General features: G+C 33.7%; 1 protein-coding gene across 1 annotated transcript in view; it reads left to right on the top strand.

The window, feature by feature from the left end:
• Nucleotides 1–18,370, top strand: part of PolrMT (mitochondrial RNA polymerase) — a 603,530-nt gene that overhangs the window by 25,741 nt on the left and 559,419 nt on the right. The window contains exons 2-3 of the mRNA XM_090391417.1: nucleotides 63–200; nucleotides 3,744–4,297. Coding sequence (XP_090247543.1) covers nucleotides 86–200; nucleotides 3,744–4,297 — 669 coding nt within the window. The 5' untranslated portion in view covers nucleotides 63–85. The remainder of the gene's footprint in view (nucleotides 1–62; nucleotides 201–3,743; nucleotides 4,298–18,370) is intronic.

Below are 18,370 nucleotides of genomic sequence, written 5' to 3'. Positions count from 1 at the left end.
TAACTAGATAATATATAAATGTGTGTGATTGTAATTTTGACTTATTTAATTTTTTGCCTTAGGTGGATATTTCTTGAATCCTAAGATGAATGTTTGTTTTCAGTCAACTAATACAAAACCAGTTTTACATCTCATGAAACTAAAGAAAAAAAAAATGAAGAAGAAAAGCAAAACAAAACAATTTCAAGAACTTCTGCAAGGTACCTAGTAGTAGTTATACATTATTATATTACTTTTCTTACTTTTCTTTCAACTATGTCGTAATATTTTTATTGTCAGTGCAATATAAAAAATTCGAGTTGATTTAAATCCTGCTTACTTTCTGAAACTTCCCTTTGTTGTCCTTTGTTGTTATTATTATTTTATTTATTTATTTATTTTTATATTTAGCTATAGACTAACTGAATAGGATGAGAACTTATACCACCTTTGCCCAAGTCCTGAAAGTACTTCAGGTGCAAAACTTAGTTTGCTAACACTTGGATATAGGATAAAACCCAATATATAATTAGTAACTGAATATTATTTATCTTAATACAGTTGTAGATTAGATTACATTACAAAAAATAGGAATTTTTTTTACACGCATGAAATTGTTTTTTTTTTCATGCATGTGAAACATTGAGGGCATATTTACACTGCAATACATTATTAGTTTTATAAAATTATTTTTCTTCCACTTTTGTGTTCTGCTACATAGAGTGAATAAGAGCTAAATGGATTATAACTAAATAACTATGGGGATGGGAAATATCCACAGTCTATGAGAAATGCAGAGAATCATGTACTTCTGACCCAATGTCCAGTCCTTGTTTTCTCACTGTGCACTTTGTTACTCTGTTACTCTTATTCATTTAGATGTTGAACATGAGGAAGAGTTGGTGATTTTGGATTATCTGACCAAATTATATTCTGTATTGGTTGAAGCTGCATACATCTAGTATTATGGTATAACTTAACCCAAATATCATGCCGGTTGGGTCATTGCTAGATTAAACAAGGTCCATTACTGTGTTTTAATGATGTTTTTGCTCTTAGGCTGTATCTTTAATCTGACTTGATCACATTCTTGCAGAAAATCAGAAGCCTTCATGTGTATCTTAAGTTTACTATGAAGACGAAGGTTGATAGTTGACTTTCTTTTTCACAGCTGTGTTTATAAACCTGAAATCAACATTTACTGGCAGCATATGCAAAAAGCATACAATGCATCATCCTACCCTGATGTTATTAAAAAGACTCCTCAGTAGAGCTCACACTATTTGCCCTACTGATACCTTACAAGAGAGCTTGTGTAATCTTCTTAGTATCCAGAAAATCATTGATTCTTATAGGCCAACTTCCCAGATACCATTGTAGAGAGGAGTCCTATTTCTCCTGTGGTATGCATTTCCAGAAGTCAAGGATTTTGAGAACATTTCATATTTCTCAAACCACCAATCCAGACCACCACCAATAATAGGTTCTTGGTGGTGATGATGATGACAGTGGGCTGTTTAATGGAGTAAAGCATAATTAGTGAGTACCATAACTACATCTATATGGTGAATTTCAGAAGTATAATATATCCTTCCCATTCTTCTTCTTTTTACTTGCCACATAACAAAAGAAAACTTTTGGGATTTCCTTTGGTTTGCTTATCTGATTTCTTCTTATAAACTGATTTTGTCTTCCATGCTTTACACTTTGTGTTTACACCACCTTTTCTTGCCTGAGCATTGATTGCATTGAGCTAGCTGATCACCTTTCAACTTATATACCTTCCACTATATTTTCTCTCTTTTATTTTACTTAATATTTTTATCATCATCATCACCATCAGTTTCCTGATATGTATCCTCAAGGGATGTTCAGGTCACAGCATTACATGATTAAGCACACAACCAGCCTGGTTGGTCGAGTGGTTAGTGTATTTGCTCTCCAGCCAAAAGACTGCGGGTTCGAATCCCGCTGTGGGCATGGATGTTTGTGATTGTCTGTGGAAATACTAGTGGTGGCAGTCGGTGGTAGATGGCGTTGGTATAGTTGTGGTTAGTTGAAGTTAGTGGATTTGAGTGGTGGAGATGGGGAGTAGTGGAGTGGGTGCTCTTCTCTCGATGAGTCTTTGGACTCCCTGGAGATGTCATTTCCATTTTTTACCTGCCATTTAATTGTTCCACATTCCAATCTCTCTACAGTTCTGTCAACCCGCACTCAGTGGACTAATTTGCTATTTGCATGTCATCCACATCATTCCTTCCCCCTCCCCTCCCTCCACGGTCTATAGGATCAACCAGCTGTATATTTTGATTTTGTCCTGTTGGCTTCTATCTCATGCCAGATTGCTTCATATGAACTGTTATCCACACTCCATGCCATGTGATTGTTCCACCTTCCAATCAATGTCTCCACAGTTCTGTCTACCTGCATTCAGGGGGCTAATTTGCTATTGCATGTAATCCACATCATTCCTCCTCCTCCCACAGTCTATAGCACCAACCAGCTGTATATTTTGTCTATTGGCTTCTATCTATTCCTGATCTACTCTTTTTGGCTGCAATTCATCTCTGTTGTCAGCAGTACCCATCTCTGCTTTCCTTTCCTTCTTTTGGGAGGGGAGTATATTTTCTATATTCCCCCCCTCCCAAAAATACTGTGCCCCTCACATTCTGTCCCTGTAACTATATCATCTGCTATCAGCCAAGTTTGATATCCTTCTCATCGCAGATTCTTATGCCATGACACTGCTTCAAGCTGCCGCCTAAGCTTGTCATAATCACCTGCCCTGTAGTTCACTGTGATAGCACTACATGATTAAGTTTACATTATTATTAATCTCCTATCAATAATTTTCCTCCAAATTAGTTGATTATTTGTCAGCACTCTAATATTCTCATATCTAAAATTTTGTGCTTCTGATTCATTTTTGATGGAATCAATCCACCTAGCATGCCTATAACTTTTGGGGAGATTGCATTAATCATTAGAAGATGTAAAGGTAGTTGATGCCAAAGGAGATGCTACAGTTTATGTATACTAATGTTAAAAGTATCAGAAGTTAGAGGAAGAGGTTTTTGTCATTGGTTTACCAAATTCAGCATTTTTTGGTAATTCTTGCACTCATTTAATACCTGCCTCATGGGTGCCAGCACACACTCACCTGAATCCATTCTAATTGCTTTAGTTTTCCTGATTTTGTTCACATCATTCTTATTGAATGATGTTTTTTCAAGGCACATAACTCTTTATCCATTTAAATATTTTCCAGCCACATAACACAAGTCCTTCAGTCTGTCAAATTTGGTTCATAGGGTTGCATACTCTGTCATTCTTTCTGCACGACCTGTGCATTGATTCGTTTGCTATCATTGCCCACCTCCTCAGCTTGCCTCTGTTATTGCATGGCAGCAGACCTAGTCTTTATTTTCTTGTTCATCTTCTCTTCTTTCAGTAGCTTTCTCGTGCCTTCTCTAATACAATATTTTTCACCTTTCACATCATTAATGATGAGTGACTGGCATACAGCCTTGCCTGAGAGTTTCTCCTATTTGTAGATGTTTTATTTGTAATTAACATTTTTTAATTAGCCATGTTCTTTTTACATTTAAAAGAATTTTGATTTAATCAATGTAAGGATTATAGAGTACAAAATTATTTCTAAATCTAATAATTATTTCAATTTTTAAATTTATTTATCATGTAACATATCACAAACTATGCATTTATGGTTAATGTTAATTAATTTTTTTTTTTTTTCCTCCCAGTTCTAGAAATATATAAACATAAGTTACATGATCCACAAACTTTTAAAAGAACTACAGACAATAAAATGACAGAAGTTTTACTTGAATATCCATCTGAAAATGGTAAATGCTATGAAGATGAGTTCAGAATAGAAGACAAATCTAACACTCCTGCGCTTATTACTAATAAATTTATAAATAAGCCATCTTATGTATTTAGCGATGAATTATCTTCAGAAGATCTTGCTGCTTGTGAATTAGAAATAAATGAATGCAGTGAAGAGCTATGTGAAGAAACAAATGTAAATTATCCTCAAACTTATGTTGAAGATTGCTATTTCCCTTCTAATGATAATAATGTTGTAGAATTTGGGATTTCTGAGAGAGAGAGAGAATTAAGTTCAGATATCACTGAAGCAGCACAAGAAATAGAAAAAATACCTAAACCAAAGAACTTAGCTAGCAAGAAGAGAAAAAGAGCTAAAAAAGTTGATGAGCTAGCAAAAAACTTAAAAGAATCATACATTAATTTTAGCTTGAAATCCTATCTCGATGTTTGTCTTCATGCTGGCATGGTAAGTTTCATTCCTGTCATAATTTTATTGTTATTTTTACATTTTGTTTAATTTAATTTTGTTTAATTTTTGTTTAATTACAAATAATTTTATTTTATTATTATTATTATTATTTTTTTAAGGAATCTTCAGTGCTTGGTTTCTTTTTATTTTAATATTACTGCCTTTTTTGTTTTGAACTGTTAAAAAATTGTTTTTAATTGGCAGGAAGCATTTAAATGATTCATAGCTTTTAGTATATTAAATCTTTGATACAACTTATACACTCCGATACTATTCACTCTTTTTATTTTGTTTCTTGGTTTCTTTTTATTTTAATATGACTGCCTTTTTTTTGTTTTGAACTGTTAAAAAATTGTTTTTAATTGGCAGGAAGCATTTAAATGGTTCATAGCTTTTAGTATATTAAATCTTTGATACAACTTATACACTCTGATACTATTCACTCTTTGTTCAACACTTAACTGCTGGTGGCCTAGCACTCAAGTTTCATATGGCATATTCAAGACTGGAAAAACTACACACAGTTTTTTATAACAGTCCCATCTATAAAATGTAGGAAACTTATAGTAAGTTAATATGTGAGATAAATGAGGACTTAAACAAACAAATGAACCCATCCTTTAGATGAGAAATGCGATTTTTTTTTCTTTCTATGTCATTCTTAAAGCCTTCAGTAAACAAATTTGATGGGTTCACATTTGTGGAAATCTACCACTTACATAATAGATGAGTGTTATCTAACACTTGATGATAAATTACACTGGACAACAAAATTTTACAAAAGTCCTACCCCCAGATTAATTTAATCATTTCTTAGAGATTTTGAGGTGCTGAACATGAATATGACAATGAAAATGCAAATTTAGCTACAGTTTGTGAGAGACCCACAATGGTTTCTTGTATAATAGAGTAATACTTACTTATCACATATACTGGTAAATGTTCACTTCTACATCTGACGTCGCTTTGCCTGTCACTTGTATAGCAGCTCAGGATCATTTCTAGCAAGTGTCCAACAGTAGTCAGCCAACATGGAAGTGGACCACTTTCCCTGGTATCGTTTCTCCATCATTGTAATTTCCTGATGAAAATGTTCCGTGCTCATCACTATTTCTTCCCCGACAACCACAGTTGTCGGGGAAGAAATCTAAGTGGGAATGGAGCAAATGTGTTTTTAAGGACATATTGCAGCCAAGTTTGTGATACAGAGACAACAAGTCCTCAACCAGTTTCTTGTAGTTTTCTGCCTTTACATTTCCAAGGAAGTTAGTTGACACTAGATGAAATGCATCCCAAACTTTTTTCTCATCACCCTGTAGCAGGTTGTTGAACATCTCATCAATGAAGAGCTCTTGGATCTGAGGACCCACAAAAACTCCCTCTTTAATTTTCACTTCACTGAGTTGAGGGAATTTGTCAGCCAGGTACTTGAAAGCTGATCCAGTCCGGTTCATGGCTTTTACGAAGTTTTTCACCAGACCAAGTTTGATGTGTAGGGGCGGGTAGCAGAATTTTATGCATTTCTGCCAGTGCTGGGTGTTGCACATTCTTCTCTCCAACCGTCAGAGATTTCCTCACAGGTCAGTTTCTCTTCACTTAGTGCAAAGTCCTTGTTCATAGTGCAAAGTAACTTGGACATTTTCCTTGAGAAGATTCCATTGTAGAAGTCTTGATCCCAGTAGCTATGCTTTGGCCAGATCGCAAACAAAATCGTTCAGTTCTTCTTGTGTGAGAATGTGTGTTGCAGATGATGTACCTCTGCCGATATGTGGATCATCATTAGACGTTGAAGGCTCAGGAAAACCCAACATCAATTTGCCTCTGTCCTCATCGTCCTCTGAATCGATGGAAAAGTCTTTCGGAGGTTCAGGAACAGGAAGTCCTTCATCATGTGGAACTATTCAGAGAGCAGGTCGTATATTCGGGTATGCTGGTGTCCACTTCATTTTCCTTGTGATGCCTGCCAAAACAGGTGGTACCATGCAGAAGTAGCAGTCATTTGCATGATTGCTTGGCTCCCTCCAAACCTTTGGAACAAACAGCGACACTTTACTGTATTTCAGCCATTTCAGAAGATTTCTAGCACACGTACTGCAGCATGTGTGTGTGTGGGGGGGGGGGGGGGCCCAAGCCTTGTCCTGATCCCTTATCTTACATCCTAAATAAAGCTGATTACACAGTTAGCTAATTACAAATAAAGCTGACTAACAGAGTGACAGTCTTTTTCTGGCTTGCAAATGTAACAAAAGTTATTTGCACTATTAACACAAGTACTGAGCTTCACTACCTGGATTTACACTGCAGGGATCACTTGTGTAGTATTTATGATGCAAATGTAAATGGGAGTGTAGCCCAGGAAGTCACACAAACACTTGCTCACCTGAGCCTTCACTTTATACTAATGATTGCATCATCTTATGACAGTGATATTATGACTCAACTACATTGCATCAGCCAATGATGCAATAGCTCCTGGGGTGTTGTGTATGATTGGCTGATGTAATATGACAAAATATGTTGCAGTCAGGAGATTGCAATACAGTGTTGCTAAATGATACTTATGTATATAATGCAGATTGAGTCTACCCTAAACAATAGACAGATTTTATTGTCATATTTGTGTTCAGCACATTGAAATTGGTAATGAATTGCTATTTTCATTTCAGAGGCAAATTGTGTGTTATCCAGTGTTATTTATTAAATTGCAGTAATTATAATGAGTGATGTCCTTAAGATTATGTAACCGATATAACTGACAACTATTTATATACTCTATGCATTAATTGATAGATAAATGATACATTGATATAAGAGTCTCTTTAGCTTAGTCAGTTTTGACACTTCCTTTCATTGGATGCTAGGATTTATTAGGGATTTTCAGTTGAAGATGAGTTAGCCAATCTTATCAATCTATGCAAACTTGGATTTATCATACCAAAAGACTGGCCAGAAGAACACATGCAATTGACAGCCATAATACTCTGTGTTGGTGGAGGATTGTATTTTTTTATTATTTTATTAAAAAAAAATGTTTTTTCTGCTTTCTTTGCATGTAATCCTATTAATACACCATTACTAAATTACTCCTTCCACTCAAAATAGTTCAACTCTTAATTCAAAATAAAAAAAAGAAACACCTAAAACTAAACTACAAATTAACCTTTGCACACAGATCCATTTCCCAGGATATACTTATAACCTGTCCCTTCACTTAATCTTAATAACCATTTATTCATTAAGAGATTGAGTCTTCAGACATTAACTAAAATAAAAATCTTTAATTTATAAATAACACAAATATACACCATATCAAATCTACTACTTAACTATGCAAGCACAAATGTATTCTTCAGATTACAGCAAGAAGAACAATTTAAGGTGCACAACTTCCTTTCAGTCATGTAACCCGACAGTTGTTATCTTATAATAAACAGGTATCCTTGTTTTATTTAGAATTCTCACTCTGAAATGTGATTTGAAACTGTTATGGTTTAGGTAGTTATTTCTTCAGTGACGTATGTTGAATACTTTAGAATCACATAGAAAGTAAATTTGTTCAGAGCTGATAAAACTGTTGATATAGTTTTAAGTGATTTATTCAGGGAAGTATTGAAGCTTTCATATAGAAAATGAATTCATTTTAAAGGTAAGAAACTGTTAATATTCTTCAGCATTCCATGATTTCAGATGAGAGAAGAGTTTGATTTATGTTGCTGCTGTCATATAGAAAGACTAATACAAAAACTGTTCTCTATATGATAGTAGCACAATGTAGAAAGCTTGCAGGATCATATAAATAGGCTGACAATGTGGGAAAAAGATAATAAGTACCAGTTTAATGTTGAAAAAGTGTACAGTTTTGCATTTCAGGATGTAAAGATTACAAGCTGTGTACTTGATGAAAATGTACTACAGCAATTGATGCTATGGATTTGTGGATAGTGGCAGTAGATCGAGTATCTTCATAAGATTACTTGGTTATTGAGGAACACATATACTAACAAGCAGAGATTCGAAGTTATTATTCTAGACCAAGATAATTTCGTGCCCCAGGCAGACTCCGTGTGTGATGTCCTTAAGTTTTTTTTTATACTTAAGTATTTTATAATTGTAAGTATAAGTATTTTTTTCAAATGATTAATAATTTCATAACTTCATTATTTCTACTTAGCATTTTTATTCATTCAGATATACTACATAAAAAAGGAACAAATAAGAATGATTACAATCACAAATTATTGATTTTACACTGTCATTTTAATTTAATCAATTATAATTTAGATTTTTTTTTTCTTGTGGATAGTGGCAGTTTAAATCTGCAAAAGCTTTTATTTTTTCACTAATGTCTATGTTCTGAGCAATAGCCTTTTCAATAGATAACAAGGCTAAATAATTTAATCTCTCACTCCCCATTGTCGATCGCAAATATGTTTTGATAAGTTTTAATTTGCTAAAACTTCTTTCAGTTGTTGCTACTGTTATAGGTTAACAAAATTCTCAATTCGACACACACATTTGGAACTATATTCTGCAAATTGCTTGCTTTTAAAAATGTAAAGTTTCTAACGGCAAATTGATGTTTTCCGAAAGTAAACTGTCCTGTTTGAATTTGAAATTTGCAAATCATTATTTTCATTATTTTTGGAAGGAGTGCAGGCTCTAAGGCCCTAGTGCTGGCCTTAGTTTTGGCACCTCGGGCAGGTGTCTGGTCAGCCCACCCCTTAATCTGGCAATGAGTATCTGCTATTTAGCAATATCAGATTATCTCACTTTTTTTTGTTTTGAATTTTTAGCAATGGCCAATTTTGAATGAATAAATAAATAAGAAAGGAAAGGATACTGCAAAAGAAAGGATAATGCATTATTTCTTATAATTAAAAAATTTCTTTAGTAATGTTTTGTATAAAAGAAATCTTTGTATAGTTGTAGCCTGCCACAAACTGTTTAATTGTGATATTTATTAGTAAAAAGGTCTCACCTCAAATTTAGTTTTAATTATGTAATTTAATTTGAGACAAGAAAATGAACTTTCCAACAACCTTTTCATGCCAGTAAAGAACTGTAGTCTTGTTTACATGACAAGTGACTATGTTTTTGGCTTACTGCCATGTTATTTGCTGATGCTCATACTGCACTTTTGCTACCTATATCAACCAAATCACCCTCCTTGCCTGCTACTTGTACTCTTCATGGAATTGATTATTACCACTCATCTTATGTTGCCTCCATAATGCCTTTTTCCTTTGTATTGCATACTTAATATCTTCATTTATCTATTTCACACCCACCTTATTTAACCTGTGACCCCTTGGAACACATTTCGACATTGCTCCTACTAGATAGTTCTCGAATATCACCCAAGCAACATTGATCTCCTTTTCACTCATTTCCTCATTCCATGCTACACCAGCAAGCTGTCTCCAGAGCTTCTCATAATACCATCAGAGGGAATAAAGGGTATATAGTTCCACATATTCCCTTTCTTCACACTGCTGGCAACCACCCAGGTAATCACTTCATGGTCATTCTCACCAACTGGAGGGAGATTTGACACCTCATTTATAACAACATCCTCTGGTGAGATAATCAAGTCCAAAACCCTCAATCCTCACATGCCCTCTGTTACATACTGTCTGAGGTAGTTGTCCCTCAAAAAATTGAGAAACTCATTTTCTTTACTTCCAGTTGCTATCTTATCATCCCAGTCTATATTGGCATAATTAAAATCATTCAAAATGATCACCCTTTTCTTATTTATGTTTATCTCTATCTCACATCATACTGCCTCGCAACCACTGCCACTATTTTCCTCTTGCATCTCTACCTTGTGTGGACATGATGATAATGAACTTAAAATTCACTTCCTTAAAAGTTAACTCTATATGTAAACTTGATATTTAAACAAAGTACTATACAAAGAAACTATACAAACAAAAAATTACAGTTAATTTTTTCTCAGAATATATTTTGCACTAACAAAAGATACTGGTAATTGGAAAGAGAACAATTTAAGTTTATGCTCATTTAAGTAAATAAAAATAAGGATCATCCATGATAAACGGAAGGGATTTTATTGCATGATTGAAAGCACCACAAGTCAAAAAAAAAAATGGAATCATATGTATTTCCCTACAAAATTTATTCATCCTAGGTGAACTCGTCTGTGGAGTCAACTTGTGAAACATTTTATGATGTTAATAAATAACTGCATTTAATATTTGAATGCTAGTGATGCAAATTTATTATCTTCAAATGATCTTTCTGAAAAGAGGCCAAATTTGACTTGTCATTTTGTTTTGGGATTGTAATATGCAGGTGTATGAATGTGATGATTTTATTACACAAATTTCATCTAGGATAACATAAAATTAATTAGTTGTTGCAGAATGAACGAATGACTTAATATGTATGTTGACACCTTGCATATTTATAGGTAAAAATTTATGCTGGGAAAGTCTTCCACTTACTGTTAAATCTTTGTTTCCATTTTCCTTCTCCATATCACACATCTAATTTACAATGAAATAAACATGTAATACAAAGTTTTTTCATAGTCCTGTGTAGCTCAGTGGAAGTGGTGCTTGCATTCCTCTGTGCTTGGCCACATGAAGTTAGACTTATAGCTCGAGTCAGGTTGCTGACTGGAGGAACTATTTCTAAGCCTTTTTTTGACCGGTTCCCAAGTTAGTTGATCTCTAGCATGGGTAAGCAGGTTTTTTCTCCTGAAACTCGGGTTTTTCCATCCCATAAACTGAAGAAAATCGACTGTAGAACCCATATTATTTCATACAGTAACATATCCTGTTAGGGTTAGGTACCAAGAGATAGCAGCACTTGTTTGTCGGTCTCTTTGTTGGTGACTTCATATAATTTGTGATAGACATAGGCCAGCTATCTCTGATTGGCTACCAGTGGAGATTGAACTGCCTACTCAGTCTTCAAAAGCTAGATAGGGTTTAAAGGCCTTGCCTACTCCCTATATGGGAATAAAAAGGCATTAGCTTATTATTATTTATTTATTACAAAGTTTTCTCCTTAAAATATTCAAATAAACTTATTGTTATAAACTTAAGTAATTATCGTAATTGTTGAAGTTGTTATAATTTGATTATATTCAGCAATTTTCTGAACTTTTAAATTATTTTTAGAATGTTATGATGTGTTTCTTAGTAGGAAAATTCAAAATAGTCTAAGAAAATACTTTATCTTCATGATCTGCAAAGTGCAGTGCCTGGGGTAATCCATAGCTAAAACAACATTCATTAGACATGTCGAGGTTATCTTCTGTGAATAAACAATTACTTAAATTTTCATATTGTGAAGAGCATGAGAGTTAAAAAAAAATCAGTTATACCACCAGGAAATACTTTTTTTTGCATTTTTAATCAAAAGGATAATGAATATCCACAGTAATTTTTTTAACCACGGTAAACATACTTTTTTTTTACAAAAGCGATTGAGAGTTTGTTGCAAAAATGTAATCTTCAGCCTGAGTTGACTTCATACTACATTATTTAAAAGACACATGCACTATTCATGAGAGCCCTTGTATACATACTCTTATTGGTGTTTTCGATGAAATTTTTCACAGGCTGATAGTTGCTTGGGTTTGTAGAGAATGGGAAGAAACAAATATCAAATATCGTAACTTGTGTGAAAGATGTAATTTCTTGTAGGTATTTATAACTTTCCAAACATGTAATTTCAGCATTTATTGTGAGTCTATGATGAACATAATTGAAATGTTACAAGAAACAGAATCATTTAGTTTACTTCTGTGAAATGTTCTTTTATAAATGAGCACTTTATTATTTTTGGCTTCTTATGTTATTGTTTTTGCAAACCTTATATATGTTGCTCTTTTTATTTTTGTATATATGCATAACTGAAAAATACAGCTCTTATCCTAAATTTATTTAAACCTATGAAATTCAGTTGTTTATATAAAACTAATAGTATAGTTACAAATTAAAAATACACAATCACTCCTGCAAGTCACACATATACATACATACATACATTCTATTTTAGATTTAATTTTAGAAACATAGGTATGTTCCCATCTATAAAGATGGTACAAGTTTACATTATTCTACTGGTTGGCTAATGGTATTTGGTGGTAGACAGGTAACATAAATATTTAGGCTGGCAAGAGCAATTTCTAGAAGTACTGTCTAGGCTAATAAATAAGACCACAGTAGTGATTACCATAAATCCTATCATTTACTTCAGATACAAAAGTGATTTGTAAAACATTCCTGGGATGGGATGGTGCAAAGACTAATGTGTCTAACTATCAACATATCAATATCTCTGTAGTGAAGTGAAGATTTTGGATATGTCGGTAAGAGATTGCATACAGAAATAGTTTGACAGTGAATAATCTATGTTCTACAAAGAGTAGCATGAGTTCACCAAGCAAAAGTCATTTTTGAGTAACTTTTGCACATTTCATAGTAGTGTTTAGGGTTGAGTTAGACAAGGGGGAATGGTTACCCCATGATGTTTTGGGACTTTGCTAAAGCTTTAAAGGATATAGCATGGCATTTGACAGGCAACATACAACTATTTGCTGATAATGCAAAGATAGGCAGAGTAATTAGGAATGCAGCTGACATGCAATACTTCCAGAATGATTTCAATAAACTAGAATTGTGGTTATGTGAAAATGACTTTCAACTTAATGTTAGTAAATGTAAAGTTATGCCTTTTGGTGTGATGAGATATACGATGGAATATTGGTAGGATTATGCTAGAAGAAACTAATCAGGGTAGGGATATTGGAGTTTAGTAGATAGGAAGTTGTGAAGGTTCAGTAGACCATGTAGCAAAGCTTGCAAATACAATTCAGAGGATCATTGCAATGCCGAAACAAACATTGATAAGGGTAAGGAATCAGATTTGTGCAGATTCTACTAGTTTCTGAAGTGATGCAGACACAGTGGAGAGAATTCAAAGGATTATTGAAAATGCTATCAGGACTGTGGAATGTATATTATGAGTTAAGATTAAGAAGTTGTGGACTGCAGATGCTGGCCAACAGGAGAAAGAGATGAGATATGATTGCAACATACAAACTTTTGAAAACATTATAAAATATACCAGTAGATGGAAGTTTTCATTTTATGGAAGGTGAGGAGAGGGCATCCATGGAAGTTTAGAAGGAATGCAGTCAAGAATAGGATGAGATAACCAGAAAATTTCTGCTTTTAATACCAGTTTTCAAACATCCAATAAGCAGGATGGTGGGCTACTTTAGCAGGGTTTAATGGGTTTTTTTTTCTGGCACAATTTTTTTTATATGCATTTAAATATACCTAACTTTAAATTATAAAATACATTATGGTTTTTTTTTTGTTAATGTAGTGCAGTAAATATGTAATGGGTAATTCTCAGAATTCTATCTTTTGTTGTTATGACCCTTAACCTTCAGGTTCTCGACTTCTCTCTCTTAAGTCACCAAGAGGATCAGAATTTAGGGAGGATCTAAACAAATCTCTAAGCAACTATTTTATTTGTATAGTTAGCCATTTAGAATCAAATGGCTTTGATAGAATTGTTTATTAGGAGAAAGAGCCATGCAAAATAAATAAGTAAATAAAATAATAATAATCATTAAAGAGAAAAAAGATAAAAAAGCTGGCTTGAATTTACAGAAAGTTTTAGGTGAATGTTAATGGGAACAAGAAAATGTTTTGTTGATCAATAAATAAATAAATGGATATAGAAATCTATGACTACCAGGTAATATGATGGGTAATATTATTTCAGAGAGCTGTTAAACAAAGATAAAAGTCAATGAAAGAAGCAGAAATGAATATAGAGATGAAAGAGATAAAAGGGAAATAAGTCTGGCAGAGGTCAAAGAAGCACTAAGGACGATGAGGAATGGTCCCCCCCCCCTTCCCCAGGATAGATGATTTGCCTGTTGAACTGATCGGAGCTTCTGATAGTACAAGATTGAAATGGTTATGTGACATCTTTAGACTGATATGGAAAAAGAAGGTAATGTCTGATGATTGGACCAAGGGGATTATTGTTCCAATATATAAAGGAAACTCAAGGAGGGAGTGCAGTAACTGTAGAGGAATAACATATTGTGTCATTATGCAAAGGATTTACCAAAGGATAATGGCAAAAAGAATAAGGGATAAAATAGAGAAAAAGTCTAAGAGAAGAGCAGTTCAGTTTTAGAAAAGGGAAATGAACTGGTGATTGAATGAATTGTCAATTTTACTGGAGGGCAAATGTCAGAGAGACACTAGGAATTTGGAAAAGCCTATTTATTGCATATATTGATGTGGTAACTTCTTTGGCACAATATGACAATTGCTATCCTAGTGCCGATAAACTCCTAATCAGTCTCTATCTTTTGTATCCACTATCATACCATTATTTTCAACCACGGCTTTCAATAACTTCCTTTCATATTTCTTGGACTCTCATTTACTCCTTCAGCATTCTTTACCACACTCTTGATTTCATGTCTTTCAGCATTAACATTCGTCATTTCCCCTCTTTTGACAGTCCTTGCATTTCTGGCTCATGAAGCACCTCCAACACCTTTTTTTCCACTCTTGCTTTTGTACTTTGAAAGGTAAAGATATTTTGGTGTGAATAATAAAACAAGGTGCACATAATAAATATATTCATCTTGAATACTTTAAAAAATAGTACAGCCTAAATGAATTAATCAATAAATATGAATTTCCACAGCTATATACTTGTGGAAAATTGATGAGAAATAAAAGTTGCCATATGATACAAGATATTTCTTTTAGTTTCAAAATTAATGATAAAGGGAGAATAAATAGCTATATATATTTAGCATATATCAAGTCAAGTTTGACTGTAAAATTTTTTCATGTAACATAGTGCACAAATGGCAAAAATAGACAGTATATATAAATGCTCATAATCTTTGCTTTCACTTCAAAATGTTAGAATAAACATTAGTATTTCAGAGCTATCTAACAGCAAATGAAAGAGCCTTCACTTGCTTAGGGATCAAAGCTGGGAAGACTTAAACATACCCTTTTAGGGAATGCAGAGAACCAACTGGAGCTTCTGACCTAATCCAGTACTTACCTTTACATGGTGCATCCTGTTAGATATCCACCAGGATACTGAAAGAACAAGGATAGACTAACAATTTGGAATTTAGCTGACCAAATTGCATTTTTATAGGCCTAAACCAAAATGTAAAATGATAGTACAACATGACAGAATTTCATGCCAGCTGGGGTATCACCTCGTTAAATAATGTCCCCATTGTTTTTGTCAGGGAACTAGGGCGAACAATTCAAAGTTGGAAAAAATCCCAGAACGTGTCCCAACTCAACATCAGCAGAGTTCAAGATTGGTACTATCAAAAAAAAAAAAAAAAAAACATCAATGGAAAAGAAATGGAACTAGCAGAAGAATTGGATAAATAACAGATTAACACAATAGGCTGAAACAAAAGTAGACAAAACAGATGAGATCTTTCTAACCAACAAATGCAAAATGTTATATTCAGGCAATGGTAATCAGGAAAAAAGAAGGAGTAGCTATAGTATTCATCAATAAATATAAAAATAATAATCTTCAATGGCAGGTATTATCGAGTAAGGTGATGTGGCCTAATATCAGAATGGGGAACATATGAGCCTATGGTCCCACAGTATCATTGTCCTTATTTGTGCCTACACTTCTTACTTAGTAAACCACATAAGGTTCTACTAAGGAAGAAGTCGAGGAATTTTTTGAGGCATTTGAGAAAGCAGCTGATAGGATGAAAAAAGAAAAGTTGGTCCTTGTTGGAGATTTGAACAGCAGAGTAGGAAATGATTACCAGACATATAGAAATGTTTTGGAAAATTTGGAGAAAAGTAGCAAAGCTAATAATAATGGTAAATGCCTATGAGTTTCTGTTCAGGACATGGATTAGTTATTACTAACACTATGTTCCAACATAAAAATGTGAACTTCACATGGAGAGAAGACTTGCATCTTCTCTCCATGTGAAGAAAAATCTTCACATGGAGAAATAAGAAAAGTCTCATTGACTATATAGTTGATAGCAATGTGTTCTCACTGGTTCAGGACACAAAATCCAGAGGATTTGAAATATGAAGTGATTACTATTTAGTTTTGAGCAGGATAAAATTTAATTTCATATTGAAAAAAAAAAGTGTTAGGTAGTTTTAAAACGAATCAAAGTTGATCAGCCTTCAGAGTTTAACTTTAGGCACAAACATCATTGCAGAAAACATGAAAGTTTGAAAACAAGAAGCAAACATTGGAGATTCAGTGGCAAACATTGAAGAAAATATTGATTGATTCAGCCAGAGAGGCATGTAGTAAGGTTATCTGTAAGGATAAAGAAATCAGAACTTCATGATAGACTATGGTAGACTCAGGAAATTAAAGAGGTAATCAAGAAAAAGAAGAAAGTGTATCAAAAGTTACTGGCAAGTAAGTCAGTAACTTTTGATACACTTTCTTATCAAAGTCTTCCCATAACAAAAGGTATGGGAAGACTTTGGTAAGAGCATAGAAAATAAATATCAGGAAGGTGACAAAATGTACTGGAGACTATTGAAAAAGCTTAGAAATTGAGGAAAGAGTAGTGTAAAAGGAATAAAATATGAAAATGGAAGATAAAGATATTCTAGCTGTCTGGAGTAATTACTTGGAATGATTGCTAAATGAAACAAGTAGTGTCAGCATGGTGGGAGAAAACTTCCAACAGGACTGCAGTTAGGAATGTATATCCATACTTGAAGTAGAAAAAATCTGAAATGTGAAAAGGCAGCTGGAGTAGATGATATTCAACCAGAAATACTCAAATATGGAGGTATAGAAGTTTTTCAGTGGCTTCGTTGCATAATCGAGAAGGCCTGGTCAAAGGATCAAATTCCAGATGATTGGAGTAGAGCTCTCATAGTATCCATCTATAAAAAGGGAAATAAAACAATGTGAGAATTACAGAGGTATTTCCTTATTGAGTGTTTCTGGTAAGATCTATGCAAGTATACTTGAGAAACGGCTAAGAAAAATTGTGAGAGGGGAAACTTGATGAAGAACAAGCTGGATTCAGGTCAAACAGAGATTGTCAGGATCAGCATTTTACTTTAAGACAAATTGATGAGGAATATTGGGAAAAGGTGCCAAGAGGAAAGTTCTGCAAAATGCTACAATTATACTGTATAATGTAAAAGAGACATTATATCGAACAATACATAGTTTCTATTTAAATTTGAATAAACAATTAGAATTGAAGGAAATACAGGATGATGGTTCGATGTTCAAATCAGGTGTGCAATGTGAGACTTACAGAGATAATGTGCAACAAGGGTGCACATTATCTCTGCTGTTATTCATTATCTGTATGGACCACATTTTGAAGAAAAGTGCTATCAGATCTGATATCAAAATTGGCGATGTTAATCTTAGCTCTTTACTATATGCATATGATGTTATACTTCTGAATAAATCTAGTACAAGTCTGCAAGATTTCCTGACTAAATTGAATAACTGTTGTAGTAAATTTGGTATGAAAATCAGCAATAAAAGGACAAACACAGTGAAAATAGGCAGAAACGGAAACATGAACTGTATCCTGAATGATGAACCTATAGAACAAGTAAAACGTTTCACCTATTTAGGCACAATTTTTAGTGAAGATGAGAAATTAAATGACCCTTGAACTTCGACTTCCTATCTACTGAAACTTCAAGATCCCTAGCTCATTAGGTTCTTCAAGCATAATCCCACCAATATAATACTACATTGGATATCTAATCTCACCTAAGGGCATGACCTTACATTTATTAACATTGAAACGACAGCCATTTTCCCATGTCCACAATTCCAGCCTATTCAAATTATTCTGCTGCAAGTACTGAATATCAGCAGCACTCCTGATTACCATACCTATCTTTGCATCATCATCAAATAGCTGTATGACACATATCAAATCCTACCCAGTGTCATTAATATACAGACTGAATAATAATGGATCAAGGACTGATACTCAAGGCACACCATTGTTACCTTGTATCTTGCAGATTCACATCCCCCATATAT

This window comes from Typopeltis vanoorti, chromosome 4 (assembly GCF_054136105.1).
Source record: "Typopeltis vanoorti isolate ZY-2024b chromosome 4, IOZ_Tvanoo_1.0, whole genome shotgun sequence".
In the NCBI taxonomy this organism is placed as follows: Eukaryota; Metazoa; Arthropoda; class Arachnida; order Uropygi; family Thelyphonidae; genus Typopeltis; species Typopeltis vanoorti.
The sequence above is the reverse complement of the archived record's forward strand: the minus strand, read 5'-3'. Positions and strand labels throughout refer to the sequence as shown.